This window comes from Physeter macrocephalus, chromosome 10 (genome assembly GCF_002837175.3).
Source record: "Physeter macrocephalus isolate SW-GA chromosome 10, ASM283717v5, whole genome shotgun sequence".
NCBI classification, from domain to species: domain Eukaryota; kingdom Metazoa; phylum Chordata; class Mammalia; order Artiodactyla; family Physeteridae; genus Physeter; species Physeter macrocephalus.
Window position 1 is genome coordinate 22,602,458 of NC_041223.1, and position 20,846 is coordinate 22,623,303.

General features: G+C 36.8%; 1 protein-coding gene across 4 annotated transcripts in view; it reads right to left on the bottom strand.

Moving 5' to 3' along the window:
• The window catches only part of ADGRG6 (adhesion G protein-coupled receptor G6), a 136,481-nt gene that overhangs the window by 57,742 nt on the left and 57,893 nt on the right, over positions 1–20,846 (bottom strand). For 2 of the 4 annotated variants that reach the window (XM_028494376.2, XM_028494374.2), the window contains exons 3-6: positions 16,594–16,935; positions 13,737–14,360; positions 5,125–5,193; positions 2,798–2,881 (exon numbers count right to left, since the gene is read on the bottom strand). In XM_028494376.2, the coding sequence (XP_028350177.1) occupies positions 2,798–2,881; positions 5,125–5,193; positions 13,737–14,360; positions 16,594–16,935 (1,119 nt within the window). The remainder of the gene's footprint in view (positions 1–2,797; positions 2,882–5,124; positions 5,194–13,736; positions 14,361–16,593; positions 16,936–20,846) is intronic. The other 2 variants (XM_024122445.3, XM_055087464.1) reach the window with 1 other exon arrangement.

A 20,846-nucleotide genomic window follows, 5' to 3' on the forward strand; every position in this document is an offset into this window, starting at 1 on the left:
TGATAAAAATCCTACTGGAAAATAACAAAAAGAACTTTACACAGGGGGATAGGAACATTTTACAAAAGCTAGGAAGATAAATTTGATTGATATACTGAAAAAATATGTCCGATTGCCAAACAATCTCAATCCCTCTCCCTTCCGACACCAGCATATCATGATTGACGAACTCAGCAAATCTCTTTAATAGTCCAGAGTTTAAAGGACTAGATAAGGTAGATAACAGACTTGATAGCTGTATATCTTTCTTACAGTGAACAAAACAGGGTTCCCTAATATATCAGATCATAGGCCTGAGAATGCTTATTACATCAGTTTCCCAAGGAATAAGAAAAGTACATTTGAAATTGTTGACAGTATGTGAATAACCTTAGATAGTCTAGGACATGACACTAAATCCCATTTATTCACAAGGTAAACAAGTAATTCTCTTTACAATTATTTCAAATTTGACTACACCAAAGAAAAAAAATCTTAATTACAGTGTGTCTCTAACCCTTTGTTACCCTCTCTTTTTAAAAAGATAATGAAGGCTTTAGGTGCTGAGATGTGAGAAGGTTAATAGGATATAGAGAGAATTCGACAGCATTGTTTTCATTACATTTATTTTCACTTTTCACTTCTATTTTAAAACAAGTAGTACTGCTTTCATTTTACAACAGTGATATTAATTTATTTATATGAATATAAATGTTTAAGTAAAAAAGTGAGTCAATTTAGGGGAAAAAACTATTAAATAAATAGGAGAAGTGGTTCAAGGATGTGGTAAAATTGTTCAGATGGTACATAAATTTGAGTACACAATTTTGAGACTATTTCTACAACATGGCTTTCAAATATTTTTAAATGTTTTTAAGTGCTAGGATTACATTTTTATCAAGAATGATCTGAATTAGATTTTTTTTTCTTTAAAGTGGCTAAGTCAAACCATTTTAACTGATTCTAACATTTGCTTGCTTTGTTGGAACTCCAGTGAAGGTTATGACGCAGAGAGAGATGGACTGAACAAGGCTCTCTTCAAGAATGTCAGAAATGACATGATTGAGTGAATACAGCTCCACTCCACCAAGTCAAGGACTCTGAAGCATCATGTAAACGTTCTTGGGCAGCAGAGGATGTGCCAGTCCTAGAGGGAGAATGCCACAGAGGGTCTTTGTATGTTCATACAAAGAGTGAAATACTTAGTCAGAATTATAATATTCCCATCTACTGGCTGGGGTCCATGTGAAATATGCACTGGAAATTTCAGCTGCTGTTGCTTTCTTGGGGATTGTTGGAATTTTTGCTCCATCATAAATCTCCTTGGTGTAACTACCAGAATAACCATGAACACTTCCCTGAATCGATGTCTTTATATCCCTAATGAAGTTTATATCTACGCTTCATGTAAAATATTCCATACTTCCAATTTAAATGTCCTTAAATGTACAGGAAGTTGATGTAGCCCCCAAAGCCCAAAGAAAAAATGAACTATGTGGGTTTCTTTTCTCTGGGTTTTGGTCCCTGGTGATATATTACAGATGTCTTGGCCTTGCAAGTTAAATGACTGTGGTTGAGAAAATTCCTTTGTTTCTTTTTTCTTTTTTTAAATTTATTTAATTAATTTATTTTTGGCTGCGTTGGGTCTTCACTGCTGCGTGCAGGCTTTCTCCAGTTGCAGCGAGCGGGGGCTACTCTTTGCTGTGGTGTGCGGCCTTCTCATTGTGGTGGCTTCTCTTGTTGCAGAGCACGGGCTCTAGGGACGTGGGCTTCAGTAATTGCGGCACTCAGGCTCAGTAGTTGTGGCTCGCGGGCTCTAGAGCACAGGCTCTGTAGCTGTGGCGCACGGGCTTAGTTGCTCCGTGGCATGTGGGATCTTCCCGGACCAGGGCTTGAACCCGTGTCCCCTGCATTGGCAGGCGGATTCTTAACCACTGCACCACCAGGGAAGCCCCCTCCTTTGTTTCTAATACCTCATATTTGAGAATACTATAGTGTTTGAAGCAATGGTGTGGTCACCTGATTGGAATTTCTCTTTTTTAGAAGAAACTGAAATCACTTACTCTGAATTACCAAAAGGCTGTGAATTGTAGTTACTATAGGTAGCAGATTAAATAATAACTCAATTCACCTGGCATTTCTCCAGTTCATTTCTTATCTTACGTAAATGCTATATTTGCAAGTTACAAATAATATAAACAAAAACGTATATAGAGAGGGAAAAAACAGGAGGTATTGGCAGTTACTTGAAGTTTTGTCAGTCGAAAATTGATTTATGATTTAATTGATATACAATCACATTCTAACCATTATTCTTCAACAAATAAAAACAGAGAGCAAAGTATTACCATATAAAAATGATTCAACTGTCACAAATGTTTGAACATAAAGTTGGCCTTAGTGAGAAATTAAATTACTAAAATTATTTAGTTTTCTGAGATCATAAAATGCTTTAGAAACTAGTTTCCTTAGAGAATAATCTGACAGAATGTGATGAATATTTTTCTTCTCAGATCTCTAGTATAATGCAAATTAATTCCTTTAAATTAATGCCTTTCTCTTAAAGCTTCCTTTGAAAGAAATTTTAGCTAAAAGTGCAGAAGCGTGGCACTAGAAATGTACTCATTCCATTGGTCATTAGAATGGGGAACTCAAGGGAGTCAAGTGATATTTATTTTACTAGTCTTACAAATGTACAGATGTACCATTTGATTCTAACAATAGAAACTTTGTTGGAACATTAGATATTTCCACCCTTAGAATACAATTTTTCATCAAGTCAGACATACTACAAATATAAAAGATAATGATTTCTTACCATTCCTTTGTTTATCGGTTCTATTAGTAACAGGCATGTTAGTGGTGACAGTGGGTGGTGTAGTACTAGGAGAGTTTACAGTAGCTGGTAATAAAGATGAGAAAGATGTAATTTTGCAAGGAGCACATGAAAGTTAATATGGATGAGCAATCTATGGTTAATGCATGAAAATATATAAAGGAGGAATGGAAACCATTTCTTGCCACTAAACACGAGTCCCAAGGTTATAATGCATAAAATGAAGCAACGCTTTCTATGGCACATTAAGAATCTGTTCCCATGGCCTTTCATGCCATATTGTATAAGAGTCTGGAACCGGCACAAAGGGAATGGAGAAAGAACATTTAGATTCTAGATCTAGTTTTGCCATCAAGAGGCTGATGACCACACAGCAAATGACTAAACCTTATCCAGAACTCAGTCTGCTAAGTTTGTAAAAAGAAAGGTTAGAGAAGGAAGTCTGTACAGCACCTGTCAGCTTGAAAATTATCTAAAGTCAGTCTTTCTGATATACTGAGACTAGCAAAATAAAATCTCGGGAAAATGCACTTTTCCTAGAGAAGGTAAATGTAAAGAAAAACAAAAGAGAATGAAATGTATAGATGAAATCAATCATCTAAAGATCCCAAAAACTTTACTACACACTGATGGATAAAATGGATTTCATAAGGGCAAGTCATACAGGAGGGACTTTTCAAAACAGTATGTCAAGGCTATGCTTCTGACATTACTAAAACTCTCAAAGATTAAACCCTTATGTAATGTTTTAATACCTTTCCAAGAAATTCTGGAGGAACAATGTAAGTAGTAAAATAACTATACACATAATTTTCCTTTAGTTTATCTTAGGAGTATATTTGTATAAGATGTACCTTTCTATGTACAATAACCATTTGTTACGTATTTCTCTTAATTAGAAAAAAATTACCTAAATTTAAAACATTTCAGTGATTATAAAAAGAATTACCTTCGAAAGCCTCTTTAGAAAATATTGGATTCCTTATTCAAAATGTGTATTCTTAACTAAAATAATTTTCCATTCCAAAGTAATATATAACACTTAAGAATGGGGATTCTTTTTGAAAGTCTTTTATATTTTTAAATTATGAACAATCAGTTATATTTATTCAATGCAAAATACATCAATGAATATGAAAAATGCTTTTTGGTCATTTAGGACATAGGGGGAAGAAAAGCTGGGCATCTAGTCCTTTGACCTAAGGAATCATTCCTACCCAGATTAAAAGAAAAAAACAAAATAAAAATTAAAAAAAAAATCTTCACACCTTGAATTAAGCAAAACTAATGCTTTTTTCTATTTCATATAACTATTTTAAAACTACATTGAGTTCACGGAAAGAAGCTACTTAATGACTTTATTTTCTTAGGGTATTCATCAATAATAATATCAAGAAATAATGTCTCAGAAAGGAAACAAAGATAATAATGAATTATACCCCTTCTCCCTGCCTACTCTACTCCCACACTGGAGCTACAGAAGAGAGCTTAGCTTTCTTTTCCTTCAATCTCACTTCTAACCCCCATCACTTTAATGTTATGATCCTCTTAATAAAAGATCCTGCTTTACAAAAGGCATGGTCATGATTCTTAATGTGGCACATAGAAATGCTACTTCAGAAAGAAGTATATAATAGAATAAATGGATGAAAATGGGTCATTAGAAGAAGCATGATAAAATTAAAGTACAATATATTATTATTTTAAAATCTATGCGACTATGGATTATTTAGCATGCAACCATTCAGTACGTAATATATATACTGACCATAGTATAGTCATTATGCATTATAATAATTAATAAAAGTACATTCATATTAGTTCAAACTATTTTTATCTTACATACATTCAAACTATTCATACATTCAAACTATTTTCATCTTAATATTGAAGTTACATTGCACATCATAAATTGCCTCATGGCCTTGTCTTAACTAACTATTCAACTTAATTTTTCCCCTTGTTTTTTAAGCATGAATACTTTTTCAAAATATTGTATGGCTATATTATACTGGACAATATTCTTGAGACCAAATCGAGGGAAAAAAAGAAGTCAACCTTTTCTAATAGCATATAATCATTCACATTTAAAAAACTCAGTGCTTTATGGAAATGTGGTCATACAGTGTGTGAATGCATTCCTTCTCTACACTGCACACCCACACAACTCAAACACATACAGAAATTCTTCTGGTGTGCTGGTTTCTGGCTTCTCAAGTGAAAAGATAAAATTCAAAACAATGACAACTACATTTTCCAAAATAGCAAGTAGGAAACAGAGACTCCAGAGGACGATGTTGACTCCCTACCTTGGCAAAGGGTCCCCAAATCTGCACAGCTGGCTAGTTCTGCTGCCGGGAGCGGGATCAGGTAGGAACCTCGATCAACACAGAAAGATTGTACAAATTTGACTTATGATTTAATTATAGTATCCCTCCCAAAAAATCATGAATCATATGGTTGGTGTAACAGGAGCAACCCTGGAAGAGTCCACCAGTAATATTCCAACATCAAGAAAGTCTCTAAAGATCTTTATGTATCAATTTCCACAAATGTAAAATCAAGTGACTGAAATCTCCCTCAAAATCTTTAATTCAATCTACCACCCATGCACACATGAAAGGAAAATAAGTGCTACTGCCCCTTAAAGTGTGAATAAAAAGTTCAGGGCCTTTTTGCATAATAAATTATAAGGCGTTGGTGGAAATTCATACAAATGAAATAATAAGAACATCAAAGATAACTTTCAAAAGTGAACTTGGATATTACTAACACTCATAAAATGCAAGTTTTTGGTTCATAGGCACTAGTACATGCTAGCTGCAATTCCAGAAATAAGTTTCTGTGACTGGAAACTTATTGGTCTCTGTGTCTTTTTATTTATTTATTTATTTATTTTATTTTTTGTGGTATGCGGGCCTCCCTCTGTTGTGGCCTCTCCCGTTGCGGAGCACAGGCTCCGGACGCGCAGGCTCAGCGGCCATGGCTCACGGGCCCAGCCGCTCCGCGGCATGTGGGATCCTCCCAGACCGGGGCGCGAACCCGATTCCCCTGCATCGGCAGGCGGACGCGCAACCACTGCGCCACCAGGGAAGCCCCTCTGTGTCTTTTTATTTCAAGCTTTGCCTGACTCATCCTCAGCAGGAAACAAATTTTGAGCTGATTTTCTAGTAGGAGTAGTGGATTTTTCTCTGTTGCACTAAATCTCCCTCTGGCTATTAACAGACTTTTACCAACAGGTTGAGGCTGAAGAAGATAGGTTAAACTTAGCGCAAAGCATATTGTACTATGAATAAAGACAGAAGAATAAATACAAATATATATACATGTACATACATACATACATATAATTTTTAAGGAACATTTCTATAATAGTGACTACTTTCTAATGTTTAAACATTTTCCAAACTTTCCCGTGGGAATGGTACATGAAGGCAGAGCAGGTACATGAGCCAACAAAAGATGTCTAATTAGGTTAATTGTGTGCATAATTAGAAAGCATCCCAGCAATTTAGCAGCATCTCAGGAGTCATGGTTTCTTCATTCTTGATTGCCTCTGGCAGCTGTCCCAAGGAAGGAATCAGGTTATCTCAGAAAGACTCAACCCTGAGGCCTCCAGCAGGTCTGCCATGTTAACTGGCAAGAAGATCTCATCACAGACCTTTACATGTTCATCCAATAAACATTCACTCACTGTTTAAAGTGTGTGAGACACAGAGGCTAGAAGAATACTTTAAAACAATGCCTCTGCTCTCAGAGAGGCATGAATGGGAGATGGCTTCACAGTTCTCTGAGTGATATAGATGCATAGTGGCCAAAAGGAAGATGTGACCAGCAGTTTGGTGAGAAGGGTGAATAGGAAATCCATTACAAAGGTTAACCGGAAATATGAGGGGTCACTATACTGATCAGGGGAGAAGAGACTAGAGATGGTTATTACTAGCAGACAGAATTACTGAAACATATACCAAGATGGCAGTGAAATGGTCTGGGAACCCAGATGGCATGGCATTACTGGAATAGGACATTTATAGCAAATTGGTAGGAATGATCAGATATATAGGTAATGGACAGCTTGTGGAGGGCTTTGTAGAATGCAGGCCCTATGAATCCCCAGACTTTGTGTCCTTCTTCCAATGGCATATCCCACACACACACATAGTAGGTGGGTCCTCTGAATAAATTATTGAATGCAATATGAACGACTGCAAACATTTTGAACTCTTTCTTGAAGTAAATGGGGAAAAAATGAAAGGGAGCTTGGTGAGAAAATTGACTTAAATTTAAAAACAATCACATTTGAGGCTCCATAACTAACTAAAAGACAGGCAATACAAGAAGCATGAATAATACCAATAATTCAGGCTTGATATCATAAGTACAGTGAGGATACACAGAAAGAGATGGATACAAGACATTTGAAGATGGAATATATAGGATTTATTTAGTGACTCACTGGAGAACAGAGAAGGAAAGGGAAGAATAGAAGAATTTTTCTGGTTTCCAACTTGAGAAATTGGTACCCAATGATCCCATAAAAGGACATAGTAAATACTGGAAGAAAAGCAAACTTAGGTGGGGTGGGCTAAACAGTACATCCAGTAATAGGAACTGAGGTACCTGTGGGAGATCTGGTACACGGTGTACATGTTTTTGTAAGAGACCTAGCCAGGAAGTACTCCACAGAAGCTATAGATGTGTCTGGGATCACCTGAGCTAGAAGATTCGATGGAACCATAGATATTCCTATATTTAAGTTTCAGATTAAAAAAAAAAAGAGCTATAGATTTGAGAAGACAAAAATAGCTCGTGTAGAAGGTGATTTTACAGAATTCAAGTGAACAAAGTTTCATGGAGGGTGTGGCCACCATCAAGTATACAGAAAGGTCCAGAATGATAAAGACTGAGAAGACCCTTCACTTTGCACTGGAATTTCGGCAACAGCTCTACAGAAATTCTCTTCAGTAGCGTGGGAATGATGCACTCTAGATTTCCAATGTTTGAGAAGTGAATGCAAAAAGAGGAAGCTTGGCTACGAAAGGAAGCAGAGATTGGCGGGCGGGGCGGGGTGGGGGGGGCGGGTGTTGGCGGTGGTGTGTGTTTCCGATTAAAAACTTAATCTGTGTACTATGGAGAAAGAGCACGTGAGGAGGTAGAAGTTGAAGCCAGCCTTGAATTTGATCTTGAATGTTTTCTGCCCATTATTCCTTCCCATCATGCCCCCTTCTTGCATGACCTTACTTCTCCTTTAGGTATTTATATTTTAGTAAGGAACTTCTGAAAACTAAAAAGCTTTTAAAACTCAGAATAACTGGGGGAATCTCAGCCACTATAACATGCAAGAGAGGAGACCATTGGACTGAGTTTTGTGCTTCTCAAATTTCACACAATGTTGGCAGACAAAGGCTCCTAAGGCCACTTCCGGCACTGATACAATATCTCTGGAAGACAAAGGGAGATAAGGGGACAGCATTGTGGGAAAGCAAGTTTTCAGGCTAACTACATTTCCACTGCAGATATCAAAGAGCTGAGAGGTGGAAATAAGGAGAGAAAATCAGGAGAGTTAGGATTTAGAGTAAGATATTTAACAATTTTCTTTAACATTTCATCAGTTTCTTTGTATGGTAGCAAGTCTAAATTTCATCATGTGACATGCTTGTATGGAAAATTGTAACATTTACTTCTCAGTATTAAACTATCAGTTGTTCCTTCTTGGGTACTTTTAGTTTAGCAAATTGACATTGCTTTATAAATGCTTTATGAACACTACTTTATGATGATTCAGTATAGCAACAGAAATTAAATTTGAAGCATGCTTCAGTGAAAATGGTTTGAATACAAGTGACAAATTTAATTAGAAAGGTCCAGAATATTGATAAATGAAATCTTACATTACAAATATACCAAATTACATAAACAAATACATAAAATATTAACAATGTGCACAAACTTTTTATTTGTACCCAGTTCCATTTTCAGCATATCTGCATAGAAAAGTCATTCTCCCAATCAATTTTTCTAGGTGGACAGATTTACAAACCAGAAGATTGTTAAGGAAAAAGAGACAATTCTTTGTCTTGGCTATTAATATATTTATCACTAAGGAACTTTTTTCAGAATGTGACCTATGTATAATCACTGATATTTGTGGATACCAAATATTTAAAGGTATTTAAGGTTTAAAGGTATTCACTTAATATTAACTGCAAAATTTAAGGTTTAAAGGTATTCACTTAATGTTAACTGCAAAATTTAAAGCCAAATTTCCTTAAAAAAAAGTAATCTCTAAGAAAGGGCAGTTGATGAAAAGCTGTAAAGCTGTTAATCTTTCCTCTCTATCTTTTGTTCTTCCAAAATCTTGCTACTGAAAGGAGTCAATATTTATACAAGTTGTAGTGAAAAAAGACTGAGTAGCCAATAACCCATCTCACACCCAACTTAATGACAATCCAAATAACAGTTGACAGCATTAAACTCTCATGTGAGTTGCACTAAAAAGACAAATAATAATCCCTTTCAACTCCTTCTCTGCAGCTGTTACTAAATGGAATTTGTTTTTTTTCATAAATATATTTAAAATAAAATTATTTTTGGATGCCATTTATGCTCATAAAGAGTTTGGACATCTTCAAAGAATAACATCCTTTGTAAAGATAAGTGATTTCATCTTTATTATTTAAAAAAAATTCAGTCATCTAAAAATGTTACACTCAGTAATTTGTTAGGAATGAAAGGAAGGAGCCAATAGTGAATCAGAGTTTTATGGCTGTGAGGGACAAAACTGCAATAATTGAAAACGAAAGGGTAGGAATCCCAGAGTTGATGAAGCCTTGGTAATTAAGTATAAAATTTCAGACAGGAAAACAACAGTCGGTCCAAATCCAAAAATTTCTAGAAAAGAATTAACATCAAACTTGGGTACTTGTGAACTGTGTCTTATCTCTACATCTACGGTGGTTAATAAATGCAAGTGATTAATAAATGCTTGTTAAATAAATGTAATTTGTTTGAACTTAGACTCTTCATTGAGTTACACAGTAGCACTCAGGAAAGAGCAGTCATCAGTAAAATAAATATAACTGGTTCAGAAGGCACTATCTGTACTTTGTGAAAATTAATGGACATTAGCCAGTATCTAAACTTGAATCATAATGCAGGCAAATACTTGCACTTATGATTAAAGAGTCCATTAGGGAAACTGTCTAACCATGGAGGTTATAAAACTCAGTATTGTTTAAAAAAATTGTCCTAAGAAAAAGAATGATGATATAAAATGAAAAAAAAAAGTGCTGGAAATTTCCTAATTACGTATATTCCCTAACTATACTTAGAACAGCATAGGAAAACGAAAGTCCAATTATGAAATTACTAAAACACGTATTAATAAAATATCGATTTTATTAAGGTTAGGATATTTAATATTTGAAACAAACGACAGGATGCTTTAATGTTGAATACAGTCAGTTCTGTTCTACCATCCTATTTTCATATTAAAATTTACTTAGCAATAGACCTTTGGAAAATCTATTCATTTTCTATCACAAGTTGACTCTGGAATGAAAGCTCATATTTAACAGACATTGTCAAGCCAATGGAATGTTAGGCATGAAATTCTATTTTCCCATTGGCTACTGTACTGATCATTAGTTTTGGGAAATTACCATTATCATAAACAGCAAGCCACAGTGCTCTGGAAAAAAGGAAAGGTTAAAATGTTAATAGAGCATACTTTTTTTCACTTATTCAAGTTTTGCTTAGCTAACAAGCTTAGATATAATCTCTGATACAGGTATTTCCTGTCAGTTAATAAGTGACTTGGGTTCTTCAACTCCCAAAGCTTATGATTAAGCAGCAGGAAACTCCTTCTCCTGTTATTAGTCCTGATACACAGTCCAGGATATCTGACTGTATGGAATGGGGGTGTTTAGCGTCATTGTGGAATGTCAAGAAGATGACTATAAAAGTTAAAGGAACTCAGACACTGGCTCTGTAAACTTGTGCTACTCCTTTGATTGAAGTCATTTTGAAAACTTACCAATGGCTGAGCTCCTCGAGCACATATCTGATGCTTTCCAGTAATCGTAAGGCTTGGAAAGGAGCTTTAAAGACCGTGTTAAAGAAAATATGAGGATTCCCAAGTATAACCCCTGGGCACGGGGACAGGAGACGAGAATTTTAGCCCACCAACTGCCTCGGCCACTTATGTTTTCTAAGCTTCAGTCTCCTGCCCTTTATAAAGTGAAAGGCGTGGCCTAAATTGGGATTCTCAAACATGAGTCCCTACCCAGGCCAAAGTCAATTTACCGGGGGCTGGCGAGCGGAGAGTATGGAGGGTGCTAAGGGCCGAGGGGACCTGGAAGCCCTTTCAAAGGGGGTGGTCACCACTTAGCTTAAGCTGCGTTGCTCAGGCAGAAACACTAGACTAGTGTTCATTTTTTGTTTATCAGAGAATCCAAACATTCATTTTTATGTGAAATCAAATTTTTTAATGTTGGAAATAAATCATTATTTAAAAGCACTGCGTGGAACAAATGTAAATAAATGAAAACAAAGCAGTGCTGCCACCACCACCTATGTCTAAGGGCTAAATTAGCCCTTGAGGGACTGGTCTATTATCTCTGGCCCAGAAGATCTAGCAGGTCTTTTCCAGTATTGTCCAAAGTGTGTGCTTCAGAAAACTAGATCCTTTGATTTTTTTGGTCTAGTTTCAGGGATTGGCAGATTTTCTCTTAAAGGGCCAGACAGTAAATGTTTTAGGATGGTGGGCCATGTCATCTCTCACAGTCAACTCTGCAGTTGTTAACACAGAGGCAGCCACAGGCAATATAAAACCTCATGCGCATGCCTGTGTTCCAATAAAACTTTATTTACAAAAACATCCTAGTTTGCCAACCCCGGGTCTAGAGGACTTCTTAAAATAAGTTTAGGAATTCTTGTATACTACAGTCCTCACATTTTATTACATTAAGGTATCAAAGAAGCACTGCAGGAAAGAAACCTTATTTTGTTTAATACAAATACCATGCTAATACCTGGGAAAGCTAGTGTTTGGGCCGGCAGTGCTTTCTGGCCAGAAGAGACAGCTCTTGGACCTTTGTACTCCTCATCTGGGCAAGAAATGACTCGCCTACTCTAGTACACATCTCATCTTCTAGTCCTGCTTATTCTGAAAGACAGACTAAGAGAACACAGTTCTAAAACTGAACTTTCTGACTTCAATTCCTGGCTTGGCCACTTATTAATTAAATGACCTTGGATAAGTTACTTAATCTCTTTGTGCCTCAATTACTCATCTGCAAAATGGGATTAATAATAAAACTCACATCACGCAAAATGGGGTTAATAACAAAACTTATATCATGGGATCTATATTGTAGGAAATAAGTTACCATGCATAAAGCACTTAAAACAGTACCTAGTACATAATATATATTCAATTTAAGTATAATTTAAGTATTTTGCAACTATTAATATGACTAGCCAAATCCTTTTTTCTTTTTTTTCTTTTGGCTGTCATAGTCCTCAAATATTGACCCACAGGAAGGCAAATATTAAATAGTTTATATTATGAGTTTTAAATAATGGCCAAGGATATGATGAAAACAGGTCCCTAGACTAAAGATAATCACCCTGAACGTAGGAAGTACACCACTGCCCTCTCTTCGCTGTTCACCATGCCACACCAAACACACACACTTGGTTTTCTCAGTTTCCTTGCTGAGTGAAAGACTTCTTGGGAGTCCCTGAAGGTCGTGCTCTGTAGCTAATCTCAGAATGAGAGGATGCTCGGGACACCACTAACTCTTACAAGGTTCCAGGGTCTCCTGGAACAGGGTTGTGGTTTACCCTCTTTCCAACAGCCCACAAGGAAATACCTCTCAAAAGACATCACATAACTGCCTCCCACCATCTGCAGGAGCACCAGGGACCACACGGAGAGATGGGTGGCCCACAGAGGGGTAGGTAACAGGAGCCCCCCAGGCTGGAAGGGCAAACGCAGGTCAGGGAAACAGGGAAGGTGACCTCAGGTCTTCACAGTGGGTCCTACTTTGTTGAAAGTATTGGGAAGGAAGCTCTGATAGAATTCCCTCCAAGGTCACATACAAATGACTTCTGAATATTAGGCCCCTTCTTTCCCTCCTTTATTGACAGTTATCTCTGTGACTAAAAAAATATATATCAGCAACACCTTAGATTTAGTCATATGCATTCAAAATTGATAATGAAATTTATACTTTTTATATTTGACTCAGTCCTACAGTAAAATAAGGACTTCCAGAATTGACTTATGTACACAGAGAATAATTGACGGAAGTTTACTTTCATATAATTTTTGTAACATAGAATTATTTTCCTAAATATTTTGCAGTTAGCTACTCAGAATAATATCACATTTAAAGTCTCCCAAAGAGCAACCAAAATGACAAGAGTATTTTTAACAAGCAACAAATGCTCATTTTCAAATAAATGGAGAAAAAAGTTAAAGAAAATTGATAATTCCTGATTATCAAGATTTTCCATAAAATGGACAATCTTTAATATTGGCTAAGTAAATACCATTCTTTTAGGTGGTGGTTGTTTAAGTAATGCTCTGGAAATTTCATTCTAGGATGACAAAGGTCAGCTTTTCACTGTATCATCTTCATGATTAAAAACAGTAACTTATTAATTTCTTTTGTTTTAGTCCTGGGGTTAACATTTCTATATGAGACACAATAATTATACACAATTGTTTATATTAGGTATAAACCATGTGACATTTTATGATACAGGAAAAACTTAAAAATGGTAGGACTAAAGCTTTGATTGAATATGTCTGCTGGTAATCACACATATATGTGTGTCTATATAATTTCTTGTTGACAAACATATTCATAGAACAATGGAAAAAAAAAAAAGAGTGACTATGCCACAGACTTACCACAGCTGAGGTTGCTTTCAGCTTTCAGAGCTAGGGTTGGGATATTCCAAAAGTCATTTTGCCAGTCTACCACATTCCCTTTCACATTGCAGCTGAGGTTGAAGAGGATTTTGGAATTCATGGCAAAATTCCAAAGCCGAAAGTTATAAATGTCCCCTTTTAGAGAGGCAATTTCATTTTGATTGGAGCCCAGCAATAATTTCCCATTTCCAGGAATAACTTTACTAATGGTAGAATCACATGAAACTGACCCATAGTTTCTTTTGAAATTTACACCAACATATCCCAAAGAATTATTCCAAATGATGCAGAGCTGCTCAAAGCTTTCTGTGAAAATATCTTCCTTATCTTTTACAGGTAACGCACTGTTTAGTAAGCATTTTGAGCCAGAAATAGATAGAAAGTAGCCATTCTTGGTCTTTCCAAAACTGAGCAATTGTGTGAAGGATGCATCTGAGTAGGAGAAAGCTGTCCATTCGTTGTCTTCCTTGCCAATTTTGGTTGCTTCAAAGCAGAGTGTGAAAGCTCTGAGCTCTGGAATAGAGACACTTTTTGCAAGAGATACCTGGTAAGTGTCTAGCATCTGGGGTAAAATGACCTTTTGATTCCTTAAGGACACGGCAACTAGGACAAAACACAGTAACAGATAAAGCCTGTTAAGGTCAGACATGGACTAATGAGATGCAAAGTGTCTGATACAGCCAACCCCTCCACACTCTCTACTAATTGGCTTTTACCCACCCTTTGTCCCACACTCTCCTCCTTCTCTGTCCACCACTCTCTTTCACCAACCCAGTACCTTATACCAATAACCGTAAGAAACCCCACCCATTTTAACCCTAATCACGGTTGGCTCTCACACCTAAACCTTCCAGTTTTAGCTGCCAAGGTGACAGGTTTTTTCTTTTTTTAAATCCCTGATCTGAGGGGGGTGGGAATTAAAGAACCTACTGGTTTCAAGAAAGTTCTGTTTATACATTATGATTTTCAAAACTATGTTTCTTTTCAAATAATTTCTAAACATAATAGTTCCATTTTTCATTAACTTTCACCCTTCCCAAACATTCCTGTGCTACCCTTTCCCTTCAGACACCCCATATCCTACTTGCCTTCCCCATCACCAGGCTATTTGAGGATCAAAGGCGAGGACAATTCCACTGAGGAGAGGGAGTCAGGTAAAAAAACAAACAAAAATGGCATTTTAAGCTATATTTCTTTTACGTCTGGGCATGTGAGCTGGTTTCTGAGGGACAGTAAAGAGCAGTGGTTAAAGGGCAGACAGTGGAGCTCCCTGCCCAGCTCTCCCACACTGTGCCCTGTGACCTTGGGCGTGCCACTCTACTTTAGCTCCCTTGTCTATAAAACAAAGGGAAGGGCACCTATTATACAGGTGGGCAATAAGAACTGAGTAAGTTAATACCCTCAGAGCGCTGGAGCAGCATCTGTGTCATAGTCGATATACAGCTATTGCTGATTACTAATATAGATTACTATAATTAATGTGCATGACAAATTCAAAATAAAAATGCTTTAGCCTAGTCCTTCTGTGACATATGTAAAATTATTAAGTAACACAATGGATTTAGCTCTGTGCTAATATTATAGATATTGTGAAACATTATGTACTGATTTGAGAGAGAAATAGCTCTCCCCAAAAGTACTGTTCAATACTGGCTTCATATGAATACTAGTTTGAATATATCTTAATACATACCAAGAATAGCTCTATAGTAATAACATCATTTTAATATAAATATTCTAGTCAAAAATTCATGATGGAATCTAATAGAATGATGATATTTTAGTCTACTTCTTATATATAAAGCAGTTTATAGGTCTACTTACCCAAAGGGATACTTATACAATATGAACCCAGTATCCTACATGCATTGTTAAAATAAGAAGGCTGGAAGGAAATATGTCCATCAACATTTTATTAGTGGTTATGGCTGCGTGGTAGATGTACAGGTAATTCTAATTTGCTTTTCTTTTTTAATTTTCAAATTTCCTACAGTATTTTATAACCTTAAAACGTTATTTGAAAACTTAAAGCATGCGTGTTTCAATTAACCACACATATATCTAATGTCAGTCACAAACAGTAAATAAAGCTGAAACCAAAAACACAATTTGTAATAATAATGGTCAGAGTGGTGCCTTTCTCTTTTGTTTCTTTTTTTGATACATAACACCTACTTAAGCAGCTCAGAAGGAAAAAAAAAAAATTATAACTAAATCTCACAGTCTCAAAGCTTGAGTTTTCCTTAAGGAAAGACTGGCTTGGAGAGAATGAGATTATTTAAATGTTCTGATATGCCAGAACTCGGGAAATATGTCTGATAAAAATATATTTCTTTCCTTCAGTTAGCCATTTTCAAGGGGCTTTCCTCAGGCTCTGCTGTTTATTAGCTTCAGTTATACATAGCTCTTTTTACATTTTAATTTATATGTTTATTTCCTACATTTGTCCCCCTAGTTCCTGAAAAGGGCAACATCTTAAAAGCCTAAAATAAAAGGATTTCTAAATAAGAATGTTTTAAATGTTTGATGGAGAGATGTTAGAATTACAGATTCAATTATTAGCTGTGGGATATCTACAGGGTCTTTCAAGCAGCCTTTAAATGTTCTGTATATAAACAATAGAAAAGAATTCAGCTCTACTGTAACCAGATTTTGGATCTGGTAACTATATCACTAATGAGAACGTTCAGAGAACGCTAACAGATTCTTGCACTTAAATTCTAATCCTAATCATTCACATTCACATAAAAGAGCATAACTGTCTTCTGGTCCTCGTGTTTATTGTAGAACATGCTAAATGAAACCAGAAGGTTGGCGCTGCCTTTGGTTTACATACCTCTGATGTAGCTGGCATTGAAACCTTTCTTCTGGATGCTAAAGTCACTTGAAAAGGACACATGCATCTCATTCGCACTTGAATTAAATGATAGGCCTTTGGCAGTTGCTCCACAAAATTTAGTCTGGCTCCCTCCATTATCAAGGGATAATGAGTCATAAATGCAATTGGGAGCTTCTTCAATGTCGAAGTCATTAAACGTTATCTGAATGATATAGCCCGCGGGGGCTCGGAGGGTCCACATGCAAGCCTGGCTGTTGGGGTAGTCGTTAGGGTAGCACGGAGAAGTAAAGGTCCCAGAAGGGTTGGAGAGGACAACCCTGCAGTTGGCACATCCCCAGGCTGCGGGCCAGACAAAAGAGAGACAGAGAGAAAGGCTGGAATCAGAGGAGTGTAATTACCCAAGAGTACCACACAGTGGGGACAAGCAAACAGTAAACATTTTAAAATACCAAAACATAATCATCAACATTAAAAGGAAAATGAAACCATCTCAAGAAGAAAAAGAAAAACCAAAAGAGCGACAAAAAGTAAAAGAAAAATACAAAATTTTAGAGCACTGATTTTTTAGACTGGGGGCTCATAAATGCTGAGAATCTGACAAAAGTCAGGGGAACTCCCTCCAGTAAAGTGTACAGGGGCCACTGCCCTTGGCATACAATTTCAGGGAGTACATGAGGCCTCAGGAGGCAACACTGGATTTCACAAAGGTACACTGACTCAGATTAAGAATCTCTACTCTACAGGCTATCTGAGCTGGGGTGGAGGGGATCTTATAGAACCATAAATGTAGAACAATATTACAAACCATGGAAGAGAAACAGTTAGGAAATAAATGTTTAAAGAGAAAGCTAGCTACCGGTACAAAAAATTTAACAAGTTATCTTCTGGCAGATTGTATTTTTTTCTAAAATTCAAATAAACAGCATCACCTTGTATGTGTGAAGCACTTATAGTTTTGTTTTTTTTAAAAATTTATTTATTTTATTTTTGGCTGCGTTGGGTCTTCATTGCTGCATGCGGGCTTTCTCTAGTTGCAGTGAGTGGGGGCTACTCTTCACTGTGGTGCACGGGCTTCTCATTGCGGTGGCTTCTCTTGTTGTGGAGCACGGGGTCCAGGCGCACAGGCTTCAGTAGTTGTGGCTCGCAGGCTCAGTAGTTGTGGCTCGAGGGTTCCAGAGCGCAGGCTCAGTAGTTGTGGCTCACGGCCTTAGTTGCTCCGTGGTATGTGGGATCTTCCCGGACCAGGGCTCGAACCTGTGTCCCCTGCACTGGCAGGCGGATTCTTAACCACTGCGCCAGCAGGGAAGCCCAGTACTTATAGTTTTGAAAAATACTTTCACTTCTCCCGCTTGTTTATTTTAGTTGGTAATTATATACCTGTGCGATTATCTTATTTATTCATTCATTCAGTGAATATTTATTGAGTGCCTGCTACACGTCAGGCACTATTCTAAATAGTATATACCAATGAACAGGAAAGACAAAGTCTCTGTCTGAATGATTCTTACACTTCAGTTTTGGACCCAAAGATAAACAAACAATAATGCAATGATAGATGATAATACGAGGTAGGAAGAAAAGTAAAGCAATCAATTATTTCTCAAGTAGTATTTATCCAGGGCCTGGTCATCAGCTGGATCCAGAAACCAAGGCCTACTGTCTTTCTATTTAGTGATGCTTTTGAAATTAATACCCATGTTGCTTTTAAACATTTGTACAAATGTAGGCAGCAATGTCATTTATCCAACCTTCTGGATAAATAAACTGTCATAAAACTTGACACATACACTTTCTAACAGCAAAAGACTTCTACCATGTTAATGGAACTCACTCTCAACTTACTGTGTTCTTCCCTCTTTTACTGAGTTGAGTAGAATGAATATGCAATGACTTTTCTTGAAAACGGTAGTTAGTACAAGTATTACTTATTCTTCTATGATGCAGTGATATATTCAAGGATTTAGATGTGTTATGCTGCTCGTTAGGTTTTTCTTTTTTTCCTTTCCCTGTGGCCACCTTGCGTTATGCAGGGGTTTGCTTTGCCAACTCTGCTCGCCAACCATTCTTTCTAACTTGCCCTCCTTCTGGCTCTTTCTCCCTAAGTCTCCAACATCTTTTACAGGGCTGAGGATAGACAGAGAAAACAATCTATGATCATCAAGTGTTAGCCAAATGCCTTCTCTTGTCCATCCCTGGAGCACTGTGCCCCTCTCCTGGTAGCATGATTCAGAGCAGCTGGGTTAATTCCATGTGTGAGATTATTTTGTTTATTGTCTGATTCTCCCACTATTGTCTAGGCTCAACAAGCAGAGGGTATGTACTGTCATAGTCACCATCTTACCCCTCAGGACCTCACAGCACCCCTGCCACATGGGAGACCTTTGATAAAATTTGTTAAATTTATGAACAAATAAATGAGTCACTTGAATGAAAGAAAACACACCTAAATTAAAGAATGACTAAGTACAGTATATGAAACGAAGTCAACCAAAGTCTAAGTCCAAAAAAAGGCTGAGTGCATAAGGTCTGGGATATCTCTTTGGATGGGGTTTCGGGGCTCTTTCTTCCAATGGTTTCACTCACAGCAAGAGACTGAGATGAGCGGGGCCTGCCTCTCTGACACATTTAGCTTTCTATTACTGTACCTTGGGCTCAGGAGAGTGAACTAATCCTAGTAGATTAACAGTAATGTATCCAGTGAAAGGCACTGGAGATTATAAAAGAAAAAAAGAAAGGAAAATAAGATACAGTCTCTGTGTCATTCCAACATGCATGCCCGCAGCATCATTTTTCCAAAATGAGATGTTATCCCCTACATCCAAGACCCAACTAACGTCATTGTTGTCTTTATCATGATACATTATTTTTGCCAAATTCTTCCCTAGAGCTAATGAAAGGTATAAAAACAAGTCAATCTGACTGACCACATTGACCATGTAGTCTTGAATAAATTAATTTCTCTGTACCTCAGCTTCACCACTTTATACTGGTGGTAATAAAAGTGCCCACCACCCATGGTTATAGGGAGGACTAGATAGATTAATACTGGAAGGTCCTGGAAACTGTACTGGCCACAGAGTTAGCACTATTTAAATGTTGGCTATTATTAATCATTACTATAACAAAATCTGTGCATCAATAATTTAAGAGAGAAAAAGTAGCACCCCACCTTAACAGAATCGCTTTTTGCCTTAGGCACTCATTGTGATAGAAAAGAGAAAGAGAAGACACCCATAATAATCACTTAAAAAGCACTTAAAGCATCCTTCTATGTGATTCTCATCTGCAGTAGCTAAACCGCATTTAGAGATAATGCTATCAAATAGCGATTATCTTAATTGGATGAAACGTCATCGTGTTCATTATAATTATTGATCACAGTAAAGGGCTTTCACATAGATTATCTCACTTGGCATCATAACAACCCTGGGAGTTAGTACCTCCTCCCTCTTCAGATGACATGAATAAGACTATTATAGATTATATAACTTGTCCAAAGTTACATATCTAATTGATAGCAGGACCAAGGTTCAAACCAGCTCTTTTGAATATAAGTTTAATGTTTTTCTAGAGGAGGAAAAAAGTTGCCAAGATTAAACAAAAGACACAGCAAAGTGATGAGCCCAAGTCTTGTTTTAAGAGACAATGCTTTTTAATGGGCTATTTCATAGTTAAACATATGAAATTAAGTGTAAACATATGTTTACACTTAAACTTAGTGTAATCACCCTAAAATTGATATATTTTAAGAAACTAATTTTGAAATATTCTAGTAAAGAATGTTAGAGAGTCTAAAATCTTCTAGTAAAGAATGTTAGAGAGTCTAAAATCTAGTGCTTTGGATTTGTCCACTTGGAGCAATCAAATGTCACTGCTAATTGATTCCTACACAGTGAGCCAGTTCATGAAGAAATTAATTTGTTCTCTCTGAAAGGCGGGGCTACTTAAAAAGATGGCTACTGAAGTAGCCACTGAATGAGGGCTTGGTAAAACCAGAGTTAACATTTTCTAAAAGCGAGCCAACTCAAAACATCTGGCTCAAGTTGTTCTCAAAGACAGATATAATAACATATTCACACTCATAATTTATAAAAGCAGTTTTCCGGTAATCTAGACAAACAAACCAAATTCCACCCTTGGTTCTTGCCTATGCTTGCAATGTTGAGTAATAATTTACTTCTGCATATTTTCACAAAACTTTATTCTTCAAAGAAATGCAAATCTGAAATGGAAAACCTCCCAGTTATGCC